The sequence below is a fragment of the Schistocerca gregaria genome, chromosome 5, assembly GCF_023897955.1.
Source record: "Schistocerca gregaria isolate iqSchGreg1 chromosome 5, iqSchGreg1.2, whole genome shotgun sequence".
NCBI classification, from domain to species: Eukaryota; Metazoa; Arthropoda; class Insecta; order Orthoptera; family Acrididae; genus Schistocerca; species Schistocerca gregaria.
This window is the reverse complement of record NC_064924.1, coordinates 278787862-278809060: the sequence shown is the minus strand read 5'-3', so window position 1 is coordinate 278809060 and position 21199 is coordinate 278787862. Positions and strand designations below refer to the sequence as shown.

The window sequence follows — 21199 nt, the reverse complement described above, 5'->3', positions numbered from 1 at the left end:
TTTTTTAAAATCCAAAAGTATAGCAAAATGCATCAGGTACTTCTGTATTCAGGATATGGGCACTGAATCACCAGATGGGTCTATAAAAATTTTTTAGAAAGTGATATTTAGCAGAGTTTTACTAGACTGCGGCTTGTTCTCACAGCCCAGTTGGCCCCAACTGTTTGCCTGCCACCACCAAGCAACGGCACTGCTCAGTCACTAGGGGAGTGTTTGTTATTCTTTGCGGTTCTTCAGTCCCTACTAATACGTATATTTGAACTGAATATGGCTCTACACTATTTTGGGAGTTTTTGTATGTCCAACCATGTGACTGATAATATCAAAACAATAGCTACAGGTGTTTCATTTTATTACATATTTTGGGAGTGTTCTATTGAACATGCACATAGAACCTCACTGCAAAAAACAATTTCTTTCCAATGACAAATAAACCAATGTTTTCCTTTGGTAATATTCTTCAAATGGTACACTTTATTTGTAGTATTTATTTGGGGTTACTCAAATCTGTTACTTGGAAAAATCTAAAATGCAAATATCTATCAATGCCCCAGAGAGAATGCGGCTGACGACTCTTTGGAGAGATGCCAGGTATATGACATCTACCTTTTCTCCTCCAATAACTTCCAATTCATTACAGACCTTTGTAACCTCTTTTCTCCTAGACAAACAGTGACTAGGGGATAATGAAACAAAGACCAACAAATGTTAATAATTATGTTAATCACCTCGATACAGGCATCATCGTATGTTTTCAAAAATTAGCTGTGGCATTTTATTGCACCTGGACAACAGGCCTGTACAAAACAAATTCAGTGATGTAACTCTTAAGACCGACAAGAAATTGTGGAGTAAAAATATGTTACTATTGGGGTATTTTGTGTTGTCATTGCAGACATTTGAGTGGCGCAGTACTCAGAAGTTCATCCACTTTCCATGGAAATTAACACCACTGAGGCAAGCAACAAATGATATTTACATCACTCATAATGGAAATTGGTATTGTTGGGGCACAATATGTATCACCACACTATAAACTGGAGAGTTATTTTCAGTGAAACAACACAGTCTCTGGCAGAAAAAAATATTTTATCCTTTCTAATATATTATACGCAAGTAAGACTGTACTTCAACATGGTCAAAAATTTCTGTAGAAAGTGGGATAAACCTAACAGTAGCCATTGAAATAGCCACAACAGCAGCACCAAAATCTCTATGTTCTCAGCATTTATTGTTAGACCTAAAAAGAGTTGCATCAGTGAATTGGTTTGTTACAGGTCTGTCCGTGTGTGTGTGTGTGTGTGTGTGTGTGTGTGTGTGTGTGTGTGTGTGTGTGTGTCAGAGGTTGGGGAGGTGGGGTTGCATATACAAATTTCCATTACAGGAAAAAAAAATTTTCGTCGTCTTAGTTGTTACTAAAATGTATGTTTCATGGGTCCTTGTCCACTATTTGTCCCGGTGAAGAGGGATTACAAGTATCTTTGAGTCAAAACTTATCTGGGGCAAAAATGTTACCTCCCCTAGTATACAAGTAATGTAAAAATCATCAGATTCTCCAGTCCACCCACAGTCTTTCCGTTTACTAACTCATCATTTCTCCTCTCTCGGTTTATTCCTCTAATTACTTATCCCATCATAATAGTTTTAGTCCACCAGGATTTGCTACCATTAGTGTAGCTCAGGCTTTCATACATACAAATTATGTATATGTAGTCTGTAAACCAACTTGTTCTACACCATTTCAATATAAACTGTCAAATGATCTATGAAACATGAAATTAATCATCCAAGACATTGAGAAAATTCTACTGCTTTCATTTGCCCACTGCACTTGAGGCATCGATGCCACTTGAATCGGCCTGTTTCTCTTCCATTATCTTACTCGTACTGATCTTAGAGATAGGGAGTCCGTACCATCATGCTGTTGTCGCATTTCTGCCTTGTTTCCAGTTGTTTTTTTGCAGTTCTTTAATTTCGTCACTCATACAAGAAGGCTACGTCCACTGATTAAGTCTTATTTCCCAAATTTTCATTTAGCCTGCATAATTATGATGATTCTTATTTCAACTAAGTACAGCTTTTTTAACATTTACTACTGGTAACACAGATGAACAACATAAACTTGCACACAAATTCAGATTTAAAAAATGGCAACAACTCTTCATGTTAAAAGCAGTTTATAATACGTAAATCAAGCTAAAGATGAATTGCAGAGAGAAAAGCTGCTTGGCTATGGCATACAAAAATGGTCTTGTTTAAATTAAGTACTTATAGTACTTTTGTTCTCAATAACTTACCATACTGTCATGAAACTGTTCATCAATCCTTGAGGGCATAAACTGAACACAAGGATATATATTAGAAATTCGTTTTACTGAAAATGGAAGTGAAACTGTACAAGTGTATCAAACCATTTTTGCATGCACATGCCAAAGATTTATTTATGTACACACACACACACACACACACACATACACACACACACACACACACACACACACACACACACAAACACCCCCAAAACCCTACAAATGTTTATCTAGTTCACCTACTTCACTGGATGTCTTACAAACATTACAATGTCTATTGGAAAGATCTCTGATGATGATAACCTACACTATACAAACGTGCACACCATAAATAGATACACACACACACACACACACACACACACAAAATTCTCTTCTGCACAGTTTCCAAATATTATCTTTGAACATAGATAAATTAGTTCATCAATTTCTATCAGCCTGGGTACAACATTTGGCTGACTGCTAACTAGTATAACTTTTTACATTGGCACTAGTACTAACAGCAACAGGGCACAAGCAGCAGCAGCATTAACAATACCAATACCACCACCACCGTGGTATTTGAAACTTGGTCTGCCTCTAAATTTTTACCATCCATGCTTCTCTCAGTTACCAAATTTATAATTTCTTGATGCTTCAGGATGTGCCCTAGCAACTTTTAGTCAAGATGTGCCATATATTTCATTCCTTTCCAATTTAATTCAACACCTACTCATTCATCATTTGATTTATCCATCTAATCTTCAGCATTCTTCTGTCGCATAACATTTCAAAAGTTTTTATTCTTTTCTTGTCTTAAATGCTTATCATCCAAGCTTCACTTCCATACAAGGCTACACTCAAAACAATTATGTTCTACACACTAGCATGTTTGTACTTTATACAGTGATATAGATGATTTAGGTAGTGAAAAATGCTGGATATCATTAAGTTTCTGCCACGATACTTTGGCACATTGTCTTCTGCCTAGCTTTAAGATGTATAGTGTCAAAAGTACACTGAGCATTTCTTTTTAGAAACTGCTGATGCACACAAAGTATACTCTTGCAGCCATTACTTGTATGCACATGCTACGGTTGTAAGTCTGTGCATTGGTTAGAGCTTCCTCCATGGTGAAATCTCACCTTATCAATATTAGATCTATCACAATTTAATAAAATCCTAGAAAGATACTGGTAATGCAGAGCACAGCATTTTCCAATGACAGGGTTCCATGCGGTATGCAAATAATCCAAACAGATCAATTGGGACAGTTGTTTCCAGTTGGAAAATGTGTGGGATCCAGTCATTAGGGGGGAGAGAGAGAGAGAGAGAGAGAGAGAGAGAGAGAGAGAGAGAGAGAGAGAGAGAGAGAGAGAGAGAGAGAGAGAGGGTCTTAGAGAAGATAAGTGCATTTTCTCCATTATATACCTGAATACGGAGAGAAAATTCTGCGCTGCAATATTGTGGCAGCACATTATCAACATCTGGCAGTTCACCCAAAATCTTATGGAAAATGTATACACAGGGAAGTTTTAAATATCAATACACACCATGTTAATATATGTATAAAATAAGTTAAATTGCCCATATGCTTTTAAATACTGTTGCTGAATATAATGCAGGATTTCATGCTTACTGTCAGAGCACATGTAAAATAATGGCCCTGAATCTTGTGAACTGGAACTGTCATGTATATAAAATGACATTTATTCTGTTCACCAAGCTGCAAAATATACCATCCAACTCAACGTGCTCCCCCATCACAACCATCTAAAGCAAAATTCAAAATACAAACTTACTACATCATCACTTTTATAGGAATATACTGTCAAGCAGATAGGGAGGGTTAGAATAACCTAATTTTCCTCTGCTTGTGTATTCTCTTCTTTTACATATTTTTCTCTTCTGTTTGTACCTCACATTCTCTTTGCTTTCAATACAGTCTGTTTCCAGCTATTCTGGCTATTTATAATTTCTCTCAAATGAACAAAAGCCACATCCCCAGCTATCTTACAGTCCTCAACAAGCACTTTTAGTTTAAATGCTACTCCACTAATTTCTTATGTGTCTCAGCATTTTATTTGTATGCCCTGACACACAGATATGCATAGTTTATGCTCTCCAAAATAATGTCTTAGCTTTCCTTAATCATTTAGTTCATGTTCAATTCAATTCAATTTTCCTTACTTGTGTGTTAATCTGACCAATATCACAGAAAAATTGCTGCCAAACAGAATTAAAATAGGCTGAAACACAGACTTTTCTCTAATCTTCAAAACTGGCATAATTTTCAAGGCTTATAAAAATAATTAAAATTTTAAACAACATAGAAGAAAACCCATAAACCTATAACTTAAATATATCACTGAAACTTCACTGTTCTGCTCCCCTTTCCTTGTAAAATGACTGGAAATTCATCTTCTCTCTACAGCAGTCTCTGTCCTGTAAGTGACAACAGTTGTCAAGAAAAAGGTGGTGGCAGAGAGGGGAGGGGGGGATGAAATGAGAAAACTTCCATTAAGCTTGTTTTCTTCTTTCTCCCCCACACCTTACCATTTTTCTTTAACTGCAGCAAAGTACATGTTAGTTCTCAGTACAGAATACTGAGAAAGGCCAACTCCTACAACATTTACGTCCCTTTATTAGCACAAAAATTTTATTCATTGAAGTTTAAGTGGGTATGTATGGTCTACTTAGTATTATTCTGAACTTTTCCCCCCTCTCCTTTACAACTACAATAGTCCACAGCAGTTGTGCGACTATTCGCCTATCTTCTACAAACAACCACGTACCAAGAAGAGAGATTATAACCAGCACAACTTCATTTCTAATTGGGAGGAAAAAAGTGCACTGGACTACTAAACAGCACTGAGTGTTGATTTCTAGTAGATAATAAAGCATGTAACAGCTGTTGCTTGTAAAATGATCATAAGCAAAATTCTAAAGAATTTATAGAAAAATTTACTAGCAATGATTTACTGAGGTTTTACTACTAATTGGGAAAGAAAATTCCATACATTACTCATTCTGCACATTTTTCTTAGAAAATACATCGTAAAGGTGTATCATCACCTATAAGGCAATGTATTTGATCCTGCATTTGTAGCATAGCGCTCTGCATACACAAGGTATACCAAAAACCAAAGCAGGATGAAAAGGTATCTTTCAAGAACTTTTAAGAACCATCTTTCCCATTATGAAAAACTTATCTTCTAAATTTCTTGTTAAATTCTTATAAGAAAACCTCCACTTTGTTGGTAGAATAAAGTCATTGCCTTCCTCAAATTTCCACTGGGCCACCATGATCCAACAACAATGGCAACTTGGTAATTTCTAGTTTTGTCATTACACACGAATATGCAGTTGTCATCAAACATTGACAATGTTCTACACTGTAAAACCTAGCAAGTCGTGAGTAAAATGCCAGGAAAAAAATCTAACTGTGCAATAAATAGTGTGAACTACTTTAAGAAATTTTGTTTATTTCAAACTGCCAGTATCCTCCTCCTCCTCCTCCTCCTCATCACCACCACCATCACCATCACCATCATCATCCCCCCCACCTCCAATATTCAGTACCAGCAAGAAGAAATTATGCCTCACTACCTTAAGTCAAGCCTGAAGTCAGGAGTGATAATTCAGAAAACTTTTTGTTCAAGCTAATTGGAAGCCAGACTATTTTCACTCTGTTGTTTAATTCTCATACTGCCTATCCAGTTGTCTCCAACGAGCCCAAACACAGAAACTTGTCAACTTGTTCCCTGTCTTCATTGTTAATTCTCCGACTGCAATTCAATGGCACCCCTCAAGTGCATAATGCCGTGAATGTACTTGGCTGCTACTGATTTTCCTGTGGAATGGTCGACTTCTGTAGAAGTTTGAAGACATACAGCTGTTTATCGTTAAGCTGTGGTGGTGTGAGAGATCCACTTGACTATTACATACCTTATTTTTTACTCTAATCTCAACAGGTTGTATATCAATGCACGATCTATTTGAGATCGGATGTTTCAGCGTTCCTAGACCAAACTTTGCAGTTTGCTGTAACTTTAACAGAGGACATTTCATTGTAATTCACACGACTTCACTATCGATGGAATCTCATTTCATTTTGGTATTTCTTCTAAACCCCAAAAATGAATTTTCACTGTGCATCCAGCAGTTTCTTGAGTTTTTGCATTTTGCTGTGAGACTTTTGTCAAATACATTACAATAACTGTACTGTACCATTTCTTTTCCTTTTCTTACTGTTAATCTCCCCCAAAAATTTTGAAGGTAGAATCCGTTACCTGAGCACACATTACATGAATTAACAAACTAATGTAAATTAATTTCCCCTGTGAAACCTGTTTATTCAGATTATGCTATTCACTGTTCTGAACGTTTTGTATCAATAAGTTTTGCTGCAAATGATGTAATTCAAAAGTTATTGTATTTCAGAGTTTTTGACTAGAAGGCATCCTTAAAAGTCCAGTGAGCTAATAAACAAATTCAGGAAAGTAGTTTTTCTTGGAGTCAATTTTGGTCAGCATGTAACTTGCTCCACATTTTCAGTATTGTCTATACTGTATGTTCTAGTGGTGGTGTTTGAACTAGTCTCAGATTTATTTGAGGAAATGAGCAGTGACTATTAGAATCAGTCATAAACTTAACAAGTAACATTCATAAACATGCCACAGTACATTAACTGCATAAACATTTTTGATCTGTAATGAGGCCTGGTCTTTAGCGTTAGAAATCAAACTCTGTAAATAAATATGCAAAGTGATTTCATGTTAACATTTAAAAAGAACTACTGGACTCCTCTTTTTATTTATTAAGAGATATAAACCTATCATGAACATTTTCAGCTAAAGGACCAGTGGCGCAGCTACTGAGAGAGAACATTATCGTCACATATGTTTGTAGAAAATGCAACAAAGCGTGTAAATATTGTAAATAATTACATTAATTCTCTCAGTGCCACTACAAATAACAGAACAATTAAAAAAAAAGGTGAGGGATGACATATCTGAAGTTATCCAGTGTACTGTGACAAAGCAGCAACTAAAGCATGGACAATGTGTGACCCAGGCAGCAATCAAAAGGTTAATTTGTGCTATTTTCTGATGGATGTGTTCATTGTATGTTACGGTCTTGTTATTATTGATTTGCATACCCGCCATCAAAGTTTCTGTATTCTTCCCACATTACACTGAGTGCAAATACTGCTCCCACTCCCCTTGTAAGGTTAACTTAATTTCGCAAGACAAAGATTTTCATGCCGTTTAGCACTATTTTTGTAGGGCCAGCAGCACATCTTAAGAGAAAAAAAACTTAATACATTTATAAACACAGCTAGGCTGTATCTCAACTTACATGCACAGGAATCCAAGTGAAACCATGACAGCCAAAAGTTACTAACATAATTCAGGAGCATGCAGCAGTACCAGACAAATTACAGCAGGATGCAATGATAGTGGTGGCTGTGTATTTATGTTCTACATATCCTAAAAACTCTTAATACTTCACACATAAATAAATATGATAACACCAAAATAGAATGAAAGTGACAAAATACATTAACATAGTGACAACTATACTGAAAAGAGAGCAAAGGTGATTCAGAGCTAGCAAAGTACAAAATGGGACATGGCATTGACTGTATTACATACAAACTGTTTGCAAAGATAGCAGATATAGTAAAAGAAATCACAACACAATGGTCTTGAGATGAGGGCTTGAGGGAAGGGAGAAATGACACCATATTTCCCTCTTTGTGTCTTCCGCTACACACTGTGTGCAACTCTAATCCAAGTTTTGGTAAAACATGTAACTCTTTGTCATACCAGGCATTTGTCTGAATGTATTGCATTCCTGATTTTCTCTTACCTGGCAAACTGAATTGTGAAGTATTTGCTAATTAGCATTTACCTCAAGAGACCCTTGCCGCACGCATACTAAATCAGATACATCTGGTAGGGGTATGAAGACTGCCTTAATGGGATGACCAGGGTGATTGTTTTTATGTATACTGAAGAGGGTTTGAATCAGAAGGGGCCAGGAACTCTCTCTCTCTCTCTCTCTCTCTCTCTCTCTCTCTCTCTCTCTCTCTCTCTCTCTCATTTCTCCTTAGTTCAAAAGTCAATAAAAATTTACAAGAACCTACACTAGTACTTATCACCAGGAAGCAAAATTTGAAATACTGCTAAACACAAAGTTAAAAGCAGAAAAGCTATACCTAATTTTTCAATCTGTTAGTTCTTCCTCTGGCAGGTAGAATTAAATTCTCTGCATAATGTGATGTTTTCACCATTGGCTTCCTCATGTGAATGTTACAAATTTTTACAACTTGATAACATACATGCTACAGAGTGTGTCCCAGGAGAAATGGGAAATATTCAAGGGTATGGCAGAAACCATTTTCTGAAGCAAAGAAACCTCATATGAACATAAGCCTTATTCCCGCTGGTTTCCATGGCAGTACACATATAATGTACACTGTTATTTATTTCCTGTATTATTCAGTACATTGATATTGTTTGCAAATTACCACCGTAGTGCAGAGGATGTCGAGACAAACAATTTGATAAAGGACAATTGTGGTCTACCAAGTCACGTAAAATATGTCACACCAACTAACAAAAATTACCTAAGCTACAGCACATGCACATTTACACATGTATCACAGTTAGTAATGATTACAATATGTGTTTTACAAAGTATCAATTAAAAATGCATATTTTGACACATTTGCCTCCAAGCATTATCACACACATCACGTTATAGCTGTTGCATAGTTAACAATAAATGTTCGAATATCCCACTGTCAACTTCAGTGTATTTAAGCACTCTCAGGAGAACATGTTGTGATTGTAGGAGAGCCTCTACACATTCCCCAATGAGAGGAACAGCATCCATGATGCACCATGCAGTTCACCTCACGATTTCACTTTTCATTTGTACACCACAGACTTCATCCACTCCATAAACAAAGATCTAATGGCGTATGGTCTGGTGATCTCAATAGCCAGTTAACCTTAACAGGATCAACCCAGCGATTAGGGTACACGTGCTTCGGGTGTTCCCTCACAGATCTGATAAAATGTGGAGGGCCTCCATCTTGCTAGAAGTACAATGCAATCTGTGTGGCCAAAGAAATGTCTTCAAGGTGTTCAACAAACAAATTTTCAAAAAATTGCAAGTAATTCTGTCCCATCATTTGCTTTTCTAAAAAGCCTGGACCTATCAAACGTATTACTGATCATACCACACCAAGTACTGATTGAAAAATGATTTTAAAAATGGGTTTCCACAGTAGCTGGTGGATTTTCCTGTGAACATTGGTGATTGTTGGATGTGTTGTTGATTCCTCCCATATAAACATGGCTTCAGCAGTGAATGGTATTAATGGAAGCAAATGACAACTGTCATTTTACATTGACAAAATTCAAGTTGCGTGGCATTGTCACAAATGTGAAGAATTTAGACACACTGTTTGTGAAATGGGTCCAAGTTTTCTGCATGTACTGTCGATTATACAAGTGTTTGTGCGACACTGATACATGCAAAATGCCACCCATGTGTTGGCAGTAGGACTATGCTGCACCATTTCACCAAAGTGTTGCTGTTCTTGCACAGATTGTTGAACTACATGTTCAGAAGAAAACTGGTGAAATTTTAGCCTGTGTGTGTACAAACACAGTTAACCAATGCTTCTCTCTGATAACCTCCCAATCCCTCCCACTACTTCACTTACAGCGCACCAAAGACAACTGTGCACTCCATGGCAAAAGGACATCCTGAGCAAAGAGCCTGAAAGCGACAAGGTATGTTGGACTAGATTTAAATGTTAAAGAGGCTGGGTGGGTAAGAGGCACATGTGCACTACTAGCCCAAAACCAAATATACATTAAATGTGTTGTATCTCAGAAACCAATCAAAATAGGGCATTTGGCCATATGGAGTGTTTTGCATTAAACATGCTTTCTTGACATATGCCTGAATAGTGTCCATTCCTCCTGGGACATCTTGTATAAGAGAAATGCAAAGTACAAAGAAGGTGCATATAAAGAAAAAAAATTATGGAGGATCACATCTTGAAATTATTTTCCTACATTGTTCAATGAATCTCAGCTCAATGTGCACTATGTCCAATACAGGTGACACAAATGTGACATGTTCAGTAGAACTGTGTTGGTCATTCCATCAGATATAGAAACATCCACTGAGTGTCAAACACAAAAACAGTCATAGTGCACTACCTTAACACTTAAATTTGGTTAACACAGCAGAAAATTGGCGTGTATTGTGTTTGTCAGTTAGGCACAATATCAGTAATTCAAATGGTTGTATCTCATTTCTGAAGACCCTGGAGTTTCTTTTTCACATCTAATGTTACATTCACAACTACTATTTGTGTGTGACTGAAGTTATGTTTTATTGCAGTTATGATTCTACAGTGATTCCCCCCCCCCCCCCTAATGTGCGATTCTGGTACCTATTGTCTTCAGATTTTGCCTTCCTTAGTTCCATTTAAATTGTCCACTACATTCTCAGAATGTACAGCATAACTAATTCAGGCTCGAGTGAATTTGCTATTGAAAAGGGGGACTCAAAGTCTCCATTGACAAGGAGGGATTTGACATTTCTTCATTGAAAACAATATTCCGGAAGTACATGAAGATACAATGAGTGAGTATAATAAATTGATCACTTACTTATTTGATATCCTTGTTGGCTTTCCATCACTCCCAAGACCAGCAAGTTTTCTACACCTGAAGTTCTCATAGTGAACATTGTTGGTGACATCTTTCAGGTCCTGAAGATGTGTACGGATGAGCATGTCTCGTAATGCAATGAAATCACAGTGCTCGAGGTTTTCCACTAGTAGAAACAAAAGGATAACAATTACAAGCATGTTCCATAATATCTTGTTGCTTAAGAAATTGACCTAATATGGATTTAAAAAAATAAAAATAAAAAATAAAAAATAAAAAACAGGTATTTAAATTTTCATGTGAAACGCCACTATTTTACAAATTATGAGATTAGTCAATAATGTGACTAGCTGTGATATGCAGTCTGAGGATTATTATATTTAGTGTTAAGAACAGCAGCTCTGTCAAGGTATTTCTCCAGCATTCACCATGAAATTAAACACGAATCTGATGACCAGTTCATACTGAAGATGCAATGAGTGATTTATATCAGACTTTAATCTGACCTTTGCTTCTAAGTAGCATCACTGGCTTATAGGTTTTCATGAAGTGCTAATTACAACAACAGAAATTTGGTTTTATAAAGAGCCCTTGATGGAAGTGAAAAGCCTTGAGAATCTTGCTTTGTAAAAACTTGCAGCCAATGGCAATATGCCCTACTCCCAGTTTACATCAATATTATATCTTACAGCAATTGGCATCCTCTGATGATTGCATTAGTGTGTGTGTGTGTGTGTGTGTGTGTGTGTGTGTGTGTGTGTGTGTGTGTGTGTGTGTCCATTCATAGGGCAATGGGAGTTGGTATCCCCCTTTCCTTCCTCTGACCTTAAAACAGACATACTCAGCCTGTTATCAATCTGACAGGGACTCCAAACCTGGGGGGCAACTCCTCATTCTTCACATTAACAAACTTCCACAGGTGATAAGTGACAGAAATATATACTAAGATTGACTGGGGATTGAACCATAGATCTTTGGATCTGTAGTCTAAGCTGTTCTGTGCAGCCAGCAGAGTTTGAAAAGCTACCTTGAAACATTACGAACAACACTTTACTTCTCAGTCAATGGTCTCAAAATTCATGCAATGAATTATGCGACACCCAGCAGCATCTCATTGTCCTTCAGCTGTGGCATGGCAGGGGCCACTCAAAGAATATGTCATGACAATTTTCATTTTTCTTAGTTTTTTATCCGCTTCCCCTCCCTTTTCAGGTTTCAGTTTTCACTAGTATCAGTTCAATGTTGTCGCATCATCACTGATCAATCCATTCTTTTCATTCTGCATTTTCTTTTTCCTTTTTTTTGTGTAACTCCAAGTTAACAGATCAACATTGAAAGACCGAGTCAGCTGGGCAAGATGCAATGAAATCAGCTAGTCATGACAAAGAATTAATGTAAAAGAGCATAATACCTCATTTTGTAACCACAATCAAAAACATGGTACTCTATTATGGATTGTGGGGTATTGTAAAAAAGGCACCTCATGACAGTAGTGTCATTTGACTCTGACATTGGTTTCATTATGACAAAACACTCTACATAACAAACATTTTTTGGCTCTATTATTTTCATCAGAAGACGAGAAAGGTTTAAAGGATTTGTGTGATTTTATACTTATTGTGGAATTACTTTTAAGGCAAAAGTGAAAAATTTGGATGACTTACCTTCAGCTATTCCCCAAGGGTACTTCCTACCCCGCAATTTCTTGCCATCTACTTCAATGACAGTGTTTGATCCAACAACAGCAAATGGAACTCTGTCTTTTAATGTTTTATTTACTTTTGACTCCTCTTCATCCTCTGGGTCCGGGAATTCATAGATTTTAATTTTATGTTGTGATATTTCATTCAGGATCTAAACAAAAACAACATGCTAAGCATTTAACTATATGGGTATTTAATACTTCTATTTATCAGGAATAACAAAGCATTCTACTGTCTAAATTGTAGTGTGCTGGCGTCTTGCTTCCTTACCCAAATAAATCACGACAGTTCACACTTTTCTAAAAGTTTTTTCCTTCCAGTAACTACAAATGAGTCACACATTAAATGTCACTAGCATTCCATCTACTAAGAGTTATAGTTATATCCATTTATTTATACTGCTGTACTTATAATATTGGTGGTTTTTAATCAAAAAACAAAACGTATTTTTAATATTACATAGATTTAATATTAGATAGATTTAATATTAGATAGATATGGAAACAACTGACTTGCCTGTTTTTTGAAATGTGTACACTCGTCAGGTGTCATGGTATCAGACTTTGCTATCACTGGAATGATATTTACTTTGTCATGCAGCCTCTGCATGAACTCAACATCTAATGGTTTGAGTCCGTGGCCTGATGGGGCTATAAAATAAAGGCAGCAGTGGACTCTGTTGTCCACAAGAGTTTTTCGATTTACTCGAGACTCCGCATTCAAATATTCTTCGTATTTTGATTCGATGTAATCGATAACTGGTTGCCAACTAGAAATGCAATGCATGTTCATGTATAACAATGCTGCAAAAAGTATGGAGAACTGCACATGACATTACTTACTGTCTACAAAAGGAAGGTAAGATCTGATTTGATTCAAATGTAATGGGTACTATATTGTGTTATTGGTTACTTATAAAAACAAACAAATGAAAAATAAGCAAGTGGCACCAAAAATAAACAAACACATAACAACATAATTATAATTAAGGTCAATAAACAGAAAGCATAATGATTTGGTTGGAATGCAGCTGTCAGATTTATCATACACAAGAGATAGTATTTAGGCTTGCAAGGCTTGTATTAAACTCAGTCTCATTCCTGATGAAAAACAGAAGTGCATATTTGACTTCTCATACAACAGTGCCTTGTTCAATATGAAGCACCACATGAATTTCAAAGAAGTGGATTGGGAGGGGATGAGGATAGAGGGAGGAAATAATCTACATCTACATTTATATTCCGCAAGCCACCCAACGGTGTGTGGCGGAGGGCACTTTACGTGTCACTGTCATTACCTCCCTTTCCTATTCCAGTTGAGTATGGTTCGCAGGAAGAACGACTGCCGGAAAGCCTCTGTGCGTGCTCGAATCTCTCTGATTTTATGTTCGTGATGTCCTCGGGAGGTATAAGTAGGGGGAAGCAACATATTCTATACCTCATCCAGAAACGCACCCTCTCGAAACCTGGACAGCAAGCTACACCGCGATGCAGAGTGCCTCTCTTGCAGAGTCTGCCACTTGAGTTTGCTAAACATCTCCGTAATGCTATCACGCTTACCAAATAACCCTGTGACGAAACGCGCCGCTCTTCTTTTGATCTTCTCTATCTCCTCTGTCAACCAGACCTGGTACGGATCCCACACTGATGAACAATACTCAAGTATAGGTCGAACAAGTGTTTTGTAAGCCACCTCCTTTGTTGATGGACTACATTTTCTAAGGACTCTCCCAATGAATCTCAACCTGGCACCCACCTTACCAACAACTAATTTTATATGATCATTCCACTTCAAATCTTTCCGTACGCGTACTCCCATATATTTTACAGAAATAACTGCTACCAGTGTTTGTTCATCTATCATATAATCATACAATAAAGGATCCTTATTTCTATGTATTTGCAATACATTACATTTGTCTATGTTAAGGGTCAGCTGCCACTCCCTGCACCAAGTGCCTATCTGCTGCAGATTTTACTGCATTTCGCTGAAATTTTCTAATGCTGCCACTTCTCTGTATACTACAGCATAATACGTGAAAAGCCACATGGAACTTCCAACACTATCTACTAGGTCTTCATGTCTATGAAAGACATCTGGCACAAGTTGTCAAAAAAATCTGTCAACAACTTTGCGAAAAGAGGATGAAGGAGTGGATAAAGGCTCAGGGAACTTTCTTGACCCTGAAATGTGAACCTGCCCTCCAAAGACTGAGGAATCAGCAATAATGAACAACAAAGATACAGAGAAAAATTTAAAGCACTGAAATATTCTCATCCAGGCCATTTTCAAGACAAAAAATTCCAGATATAAACTAGACCCATTCATATTTTGACACATGTACTACCCATCAATGAATTATTGAGAGAGGAACAAAAAAACGCAAAGCTCATCAAAGGGATTAGTGCATTGTAAAAAGGAGAGAACAGATTTCTTTGTCAGATTACAGCATCAGTGAATGGTGCAACAGGTGTTGGCATTACTGTGAATTTGAAGACGGGCAACAGTGTTTCAAGTGAGCTGTGGCGTTGAGACTATTGAGTACTGTATCTATGGGGTTATGGCCTTTGACTGGCTGCTGGCTCTTTGGTGCACCGGTGTCCCACTATCGGTGCAGATACTTGAGAGTTGGTTGTATAAAGGCGTGAGCATGCACACCATACAGGGAGATGTTTGGTTGTTTTTGTTGTAAGAAGCGGCTTGGAGTGCTACAAGGAAGTGTGGCTTTTGGTGGGCTGCAGTGAACATCATGGTTCTGTGTTATGTCTGAGGGATTGGTTCATGAGAGGGTTCACTTGTTGGCATGTTGCAGATGTGTGTACCTCTGGTGTGGTTGCTGCCCCTTGGTAGGAGCCGGGTTTACTGCTTGTATCGGAGGGAGTCGTCAGTTCTGAACGCAGGACTACAATTGCCCTGCCAGATCTGAATTGTGATCACTTGGCTTTGTACTGTTCTTGTGCCAATTTATGTGCTTTATTTGGTGAGCATCTTGACTTATTATCCTGTTTTAGTGAGGGTTTTAATTGTTGTAGCATACAGTCAGGTTACATCATGGTGGTTATCAGTTATTGCACTGTGATTTGAACCCTTCATATTTTGTGTTACGTTCAAATAATGTGAAGGAGTGACTTCTTGCTCAGTCATGCTTTGTGATATCATACAAGCTGGTTTATTTGTGAACTGATTCACTTCTGTCAAGATGTTATTGATAGGCTAGTACCTGCATAAGCAAACAACTCCTGGAAGTTCTGGTTATGATCAGTGGAAATGTGTTAAAGTTTGCCACAAGAACCATTTATATTTATTTAGGCTGGAGTTTAACTTGTTTAAGCCACTGTGGCATCACTTAATTTCTTGGTATGATTCTGTTGGGTATTTCAAATACTGGTCGAACTGATTGCAGTTTTCAAAGCTTTGAATGATAAAATCAGCTCTAGTAGTGATGTTAGGAGACTTAGTTCTATTTAATGTATCTATTATGAATTTCTCTTGTCTTTAATTATTTTGGTGAGTTGTAGGCAGATTTGCTGTATTGTACATTAGAATAGTCAAAATTGAAAGTGATTACATGGCGGCCGCTGCTTTTTAAAGTTGTTGCCTGTAAGCAATTCATTGCTGCCACATAAAAATCTGGCCTTCACAATTGGAAATCTGACTTGCCTAAGAGATTGCAGATCTACTGCAAGTCACTTGTAAGTGTTTTAATTTATTTTGCTATTTTGAATGCGATTATTTTACTGTATGTTCTGTTAATTTAGTATTTTTCATTTTCTGGTTCTAAAATTTTGGTATTCCTGAACTCAAATTTTAAGAAAATTCAATAGTTTCTTCACTTTAAATTTAAAATTCAAATTCCAATGGTGTCTATCTAAAAAAAAAAAATTATTGTTCTTAAGGCTCTGCCAAGCTTTTGACAATGTTGACTGGAATACTCTTTTTCAAATTCTAAAGGTGGCAGGGGTAAAATACAGGGAGCGAAAGGCTATTTATAATTTGTACAGAAACCAGATGGCAGTAATAAGAGTCGAGGGGCATGAAAGGGAAGCAGTGGTTGGGAAAGGAGTGAGACAGGGTTGTAGCCTCTCCCCGATGTTATTCAATCTGTATATTGAGCAAGCAGTAAAGGAAACAAAAGAAAAATTTGGAGTAGGTATTAAAATTCATGGAGACGAAGTAAAAACTTTGAGGTTCGCCGATGACATTGTAATTCTGTCAGAGACGGCAAAGGACTTGGAAGAGCAGTTGAACGGAATGGACAGAGTCTTGAAAGGAGGATATAAGATGAACATTAACAAAAGCAAAACGAGGATAATGGAATGTAGTCAAATTAAATCGGGTGATGCTGAGGGAATTAGATTAGGAAATGAGACACTTAAAGTAATAAAGGAGTTTTGCTATTTAGGAAGTAAAATAACTGATGATGGTCGAAGTAGAGAGGATATAAAATGTAGACTGGCAATGGCAAGGAAAGCGTTTCTGAAGAAGAGAAATTTGTTAACATCGAATATAGATTTTTGTATCAGGAAGTCGTTTCTGAAAGTATTTGTTTGGAGTGTAGCCATGTATGGAAGTGAAACATGGACGATAACTAGTTTGGACAAGAAGAGAATAGAAGCTTTCGAAATGTGGTGCTACAGAAGAATACTGAAGATAAGGTGGATAGATCACATAACTAATGAGGAGGTATTGAATAGGATTGGGGAGAAGAGAAGTTTGTGGCACAACTTGACTAGAAGAAGGGATCGGTTGGTAGGACATGTTTTGAGGCATCAAGGGATCACAAATTTAGCATTGGAGGGCAGCGTGGAGGGTAAAAATCGTAGAGGGAGACCGAGAGATGAGTACACTAAGCAGATTCAGAAGGATGTAGGTTGCAGTAGGTACTGGGAGATGAAGCAGCTTGCACAGGATAGAGTAGCATGGAGAGCTGCATCAAACCAGTCTCAGGACTGAAGACAACAACAACAACAACAACAAGGCTCTGCCAGAAGGTAATGCACGGGCTTCTATCTTTTTGTTTATTAATAATAAATCAATTTATGTAAGAAGTACATCTGAACTTACATTGTGTCCAGCACCTTACCACTCTGCTACCTAGCTCCTACTGATTCAATGGACAAAGCAATTACCACTGGGGACTGAATTGAAACCAACACCTATCACTGCTGCATACGTTAGCCCATGTAACTAGCAGATAGTGAGGAAAGATGGAGAATGTATGAATAAATGAGGAATTTATTGAATATGGGAAGGGTGTTGATAATTTAACACGATTTTAATGTCATAATAGGGGACAGTTTATGAGCTGTGAGAAAGAAATAAGGGGGGGGGGGGGGGTCCTGGAGTTCTTCACTTAGTGTATAAAATATCCAAAAAGAACAAAATCATCTTTGTTTTTGAGCCACGCCAATTCAAATAAGATACTCGAGCTTTCGATGACTCTCTCTGCTAACATCGTCAGAAGTAAAAACAATACTGCTGGGGCTGGCACAGTTTTCCACTAGTGTATAAACAACTGCAGCATCTGGCACTAATCAGAGGCTCGAAATGACATGTGCGCGGAAGGATGGTTGGACATCTCTTAGCAGCTCCAGCCTGCTGCAGGACCTAGTGATGTCATGTGGAACGAGGAGCCAAGCACCTGTCTTTGCTATCTTTTGATATCCCAAGTCTGCCCCCATACCACAGTAAGTGTTAAAATTGTTGCTGTTTATTCTAATCTCTGCCACTGCTTTTGCAATGGAATTCCAGTATGTTAATGCATGAGCCAAGACTCTGTCAAGCTCCCTTTGTTTAATGTGTCACTCATGCTTGGTACAATGCTCCGCAACTGTGCAAATTGTTTGACCTATATAGATGCTGCCTCATTCACAAATGACACCGCACACACCAGGCACATGAAGATGTTGCTTAGGCAACGAGTAGCAAGTTACAACATGCTGCACAGACATCGGCCGAGACCAGTTTTCCGGACTGCTCAAGTATTTATTTATTTCTTCTTCCACAAGCCACCTCACAAGCTGTTCTCCTCCATCTTGTCTCCTCTCACACTTTTCGTCTTCCACATCCTGTCCTCCCTCTCTCTTCCACCTGCATTCTCACGTCCTCTGCCTTTCTCGCCTGCTAACTATCCTCTCCATCTTCCTAAAGTCCTCCCCTTTCCATCTCCTCCTGCTCCTATTTGTCTCCCACTTTCTGCCCCCTTCCTCCTCCTCCCTATCATCCCTCCTACCCCTCTCTCTGGATCCCCTGATCTGTCCATCTCAACATCCCCCAGGTGTGCCTATCGCACTTGTAGATCCTGCAAAACAGGTTGACGACTGAAAAGAGGAAGAGGAGGAAGGAGGAGGAGGAGGAGAGGGAATTATACGCGAGACGAAATGGCAGGTGAAGGGAAAAATACTGGATATTTATAAATAAAATAAGAGCAATAAAAAATAACAAAAACAGTAATAAAAACTAACAAACAACTGTTTTAAAAGCTTATGGGACTGCACATTAATATTTTTAATAGATTATCACAATTCAGCGTAAATTCTTACCAATTGCTGTTGTCGACAGCATCACCAAAGCCAGGCGTGTCAACTACAGTAAGAGTCAGGTTCACACCATTCTCCTTGAGCAACACTTTACTTGTTTCCACCTGAACAGTCTTTTTTATCCTATGTGAAGGGCCCGGGTACTCATTGGAGTAGATGTCTGCCAGGAACATGGAGTTTATCAGGGTCGATTTCCCAAGGCCTGATTCACCTAGGAAGATAAATGGCACATTGCAGATTTCTGAACACAACTACACAAACACACTCATTATATATTCATTGACTTTGACTTCATTACAAAAATGTCAGTGATCCTTGTGAATGTAGAAGACCCAGCAGTGGTCATTTATGTTAAAATTGATTAATATTATACACTGATCAAGTCAAGCAACTGATTGCAACAACAACAAATTTTCAAACTTATGAGTTGATGTGTATTCAGTACAGTTAATTGTTTAACATTTAGAATGGCATGCACTTAAAGAGAATAAGATGTGAAGTGACAAGAAAGAAACAGTTCACTGTAGTATTATTGCAAAGTCTTTCTTTGCTGAAGTACTGTTGCCTGACAACAATAATTTAATTAAAGCACAGGCCTATATTCAGAATTAGTTTTTACTAAGAAAATGAGCCTCTGGCAATTTGAATGGGACACCATATTATATCATTGCACGAAAACTGGAATGTGTCAGATCAACTGGGACTTATACTATAATCAATTTGACAACTGTGAAACTCACTGCAGCTGTATCAGCATACACTGGCTGCATCAAAATAATTACACATACCTTGAAATTTATTGAAATGAAATTAAAATAATTAATATTAATTAACAGTAATTTATATAAATAAAAATCAACTGCCACATCTATGAACGATCATCACCATCACCTGAGAACGCTTAACCAATTTGGTTGATTTTTTTTTTTTTCTCTTGTGTTCATTATTGTCAGTACAAGGTTTGTATGACAAAAATTTGGAAAATCCAGTCAGAAATTAACATCAATTGCTGCACTTATGAAGTACCTTCAATTAAGAAGGTCTTGACAGATTTTACTGATTTTTTTCTTTGTTGCCTTCGTAACTGTCAGGACAAAGTTTGAATGAAAGAAATTTTTTGGAAAATGCACCAGAAAAGAAAATTAAAATCAATTACGAAAGATCATTACTTAAGCAGGGATCAACTGACTTTCTGTGTGTGTGCGCGCGCACACACACACACACACACACACACACACACACACACAGACACAGACACAAGCAGACATATTTGCCTTTAAATATGTCTGCTTGTGTCTGTGTATGTGTGGATGGATGTGCGTGCGTGCGTGCGTGCGTGTGTGTGTGTGTGTGGGCGCGCGCGCGAGTGTACACCTGTCCTTTTTTTCCCCTAAGGGAAGTCTTTCCGCTCCCGGGATTGGAATGACTCCTTACCCTCTCCCTTAAAACCCACATCCTTTCGTCTTTCCCTCTCCTTCCTGAAGAAGCAACCATCGGTTGCGAAAGCTAGTAATTCTGTTTGTGTGTTTTGTTCATGTGCCTGTCTGCCGGCGCTTTCCCGCTTGGTAAGTCTTGGAATCTTTGTTTTTAATATATTTTTCCCATGTGGAAGTTTCTTTCTATATATATATATACTTTACATGCAATTTACATATAGAATTTACATGCAATTCTCATACATATTTAGCAATTGTGAAGTATAGCCTGTTTTGCTAGTTATTGGTGTTAATAATTTGCTGGGCTACAGTGGTGTTGCTGCGGTCTTAACGGTCTCTAATGCAGTCGAGACCAAAAGATACAGAAGGATCGTTAAATATTTCTTGGTCTCTCCTTTCTTATACGCCTGCCTACGCTGCGCTGTGCAGCAGCGCTACTCACTTTCTGCTGGAGCACCACTTACCTCTGCTCTTTTGTTATCTGTTAATAGTCGTAATATCGTTAAACTAAATAATATACCAGGAGTATAT

At 37.8% G+C, this 21199-nt stretch overlaps 1 protein-coding gene across 5 annotated transcripts in view; it reads right to left on the bottom strand.

Moving 5' to 3' along the window:
* LOC126272954 (septin-7) overlaps positions 1–21199 on the bottom strand; it is a 429014-nt gene that overhangs the window by 48220 nt on the left and 359595 nt on the right. For all 5 annotated transcript variants that reach the window (XR_007549279.1, XM_049976271.1, XM_049976270.1 and 2 more), the window contains exons 3-6: positions 19236–19443; positions 13210–13462; positions 12655–12844; positions 10991–11156 (exon numbers count right to left, since the gene is read on the bottom strand). Coding sequence is in view for 4 of the 5 variants with exons in the window: in XM_049976271.1 (XP_049832228.1) it covers positions 10991–11156; positions 12655–12844; positions 13210–13462; positions 19236–19443 (817 nt within the window). In the remaining variant the exon portion in view is untranslated. The remainder of the gene's footprint in view (positions 1–10990; positions 11157–12654; positions 12845–13209; positions 13463–19235; positions 19444–21199) is intronic.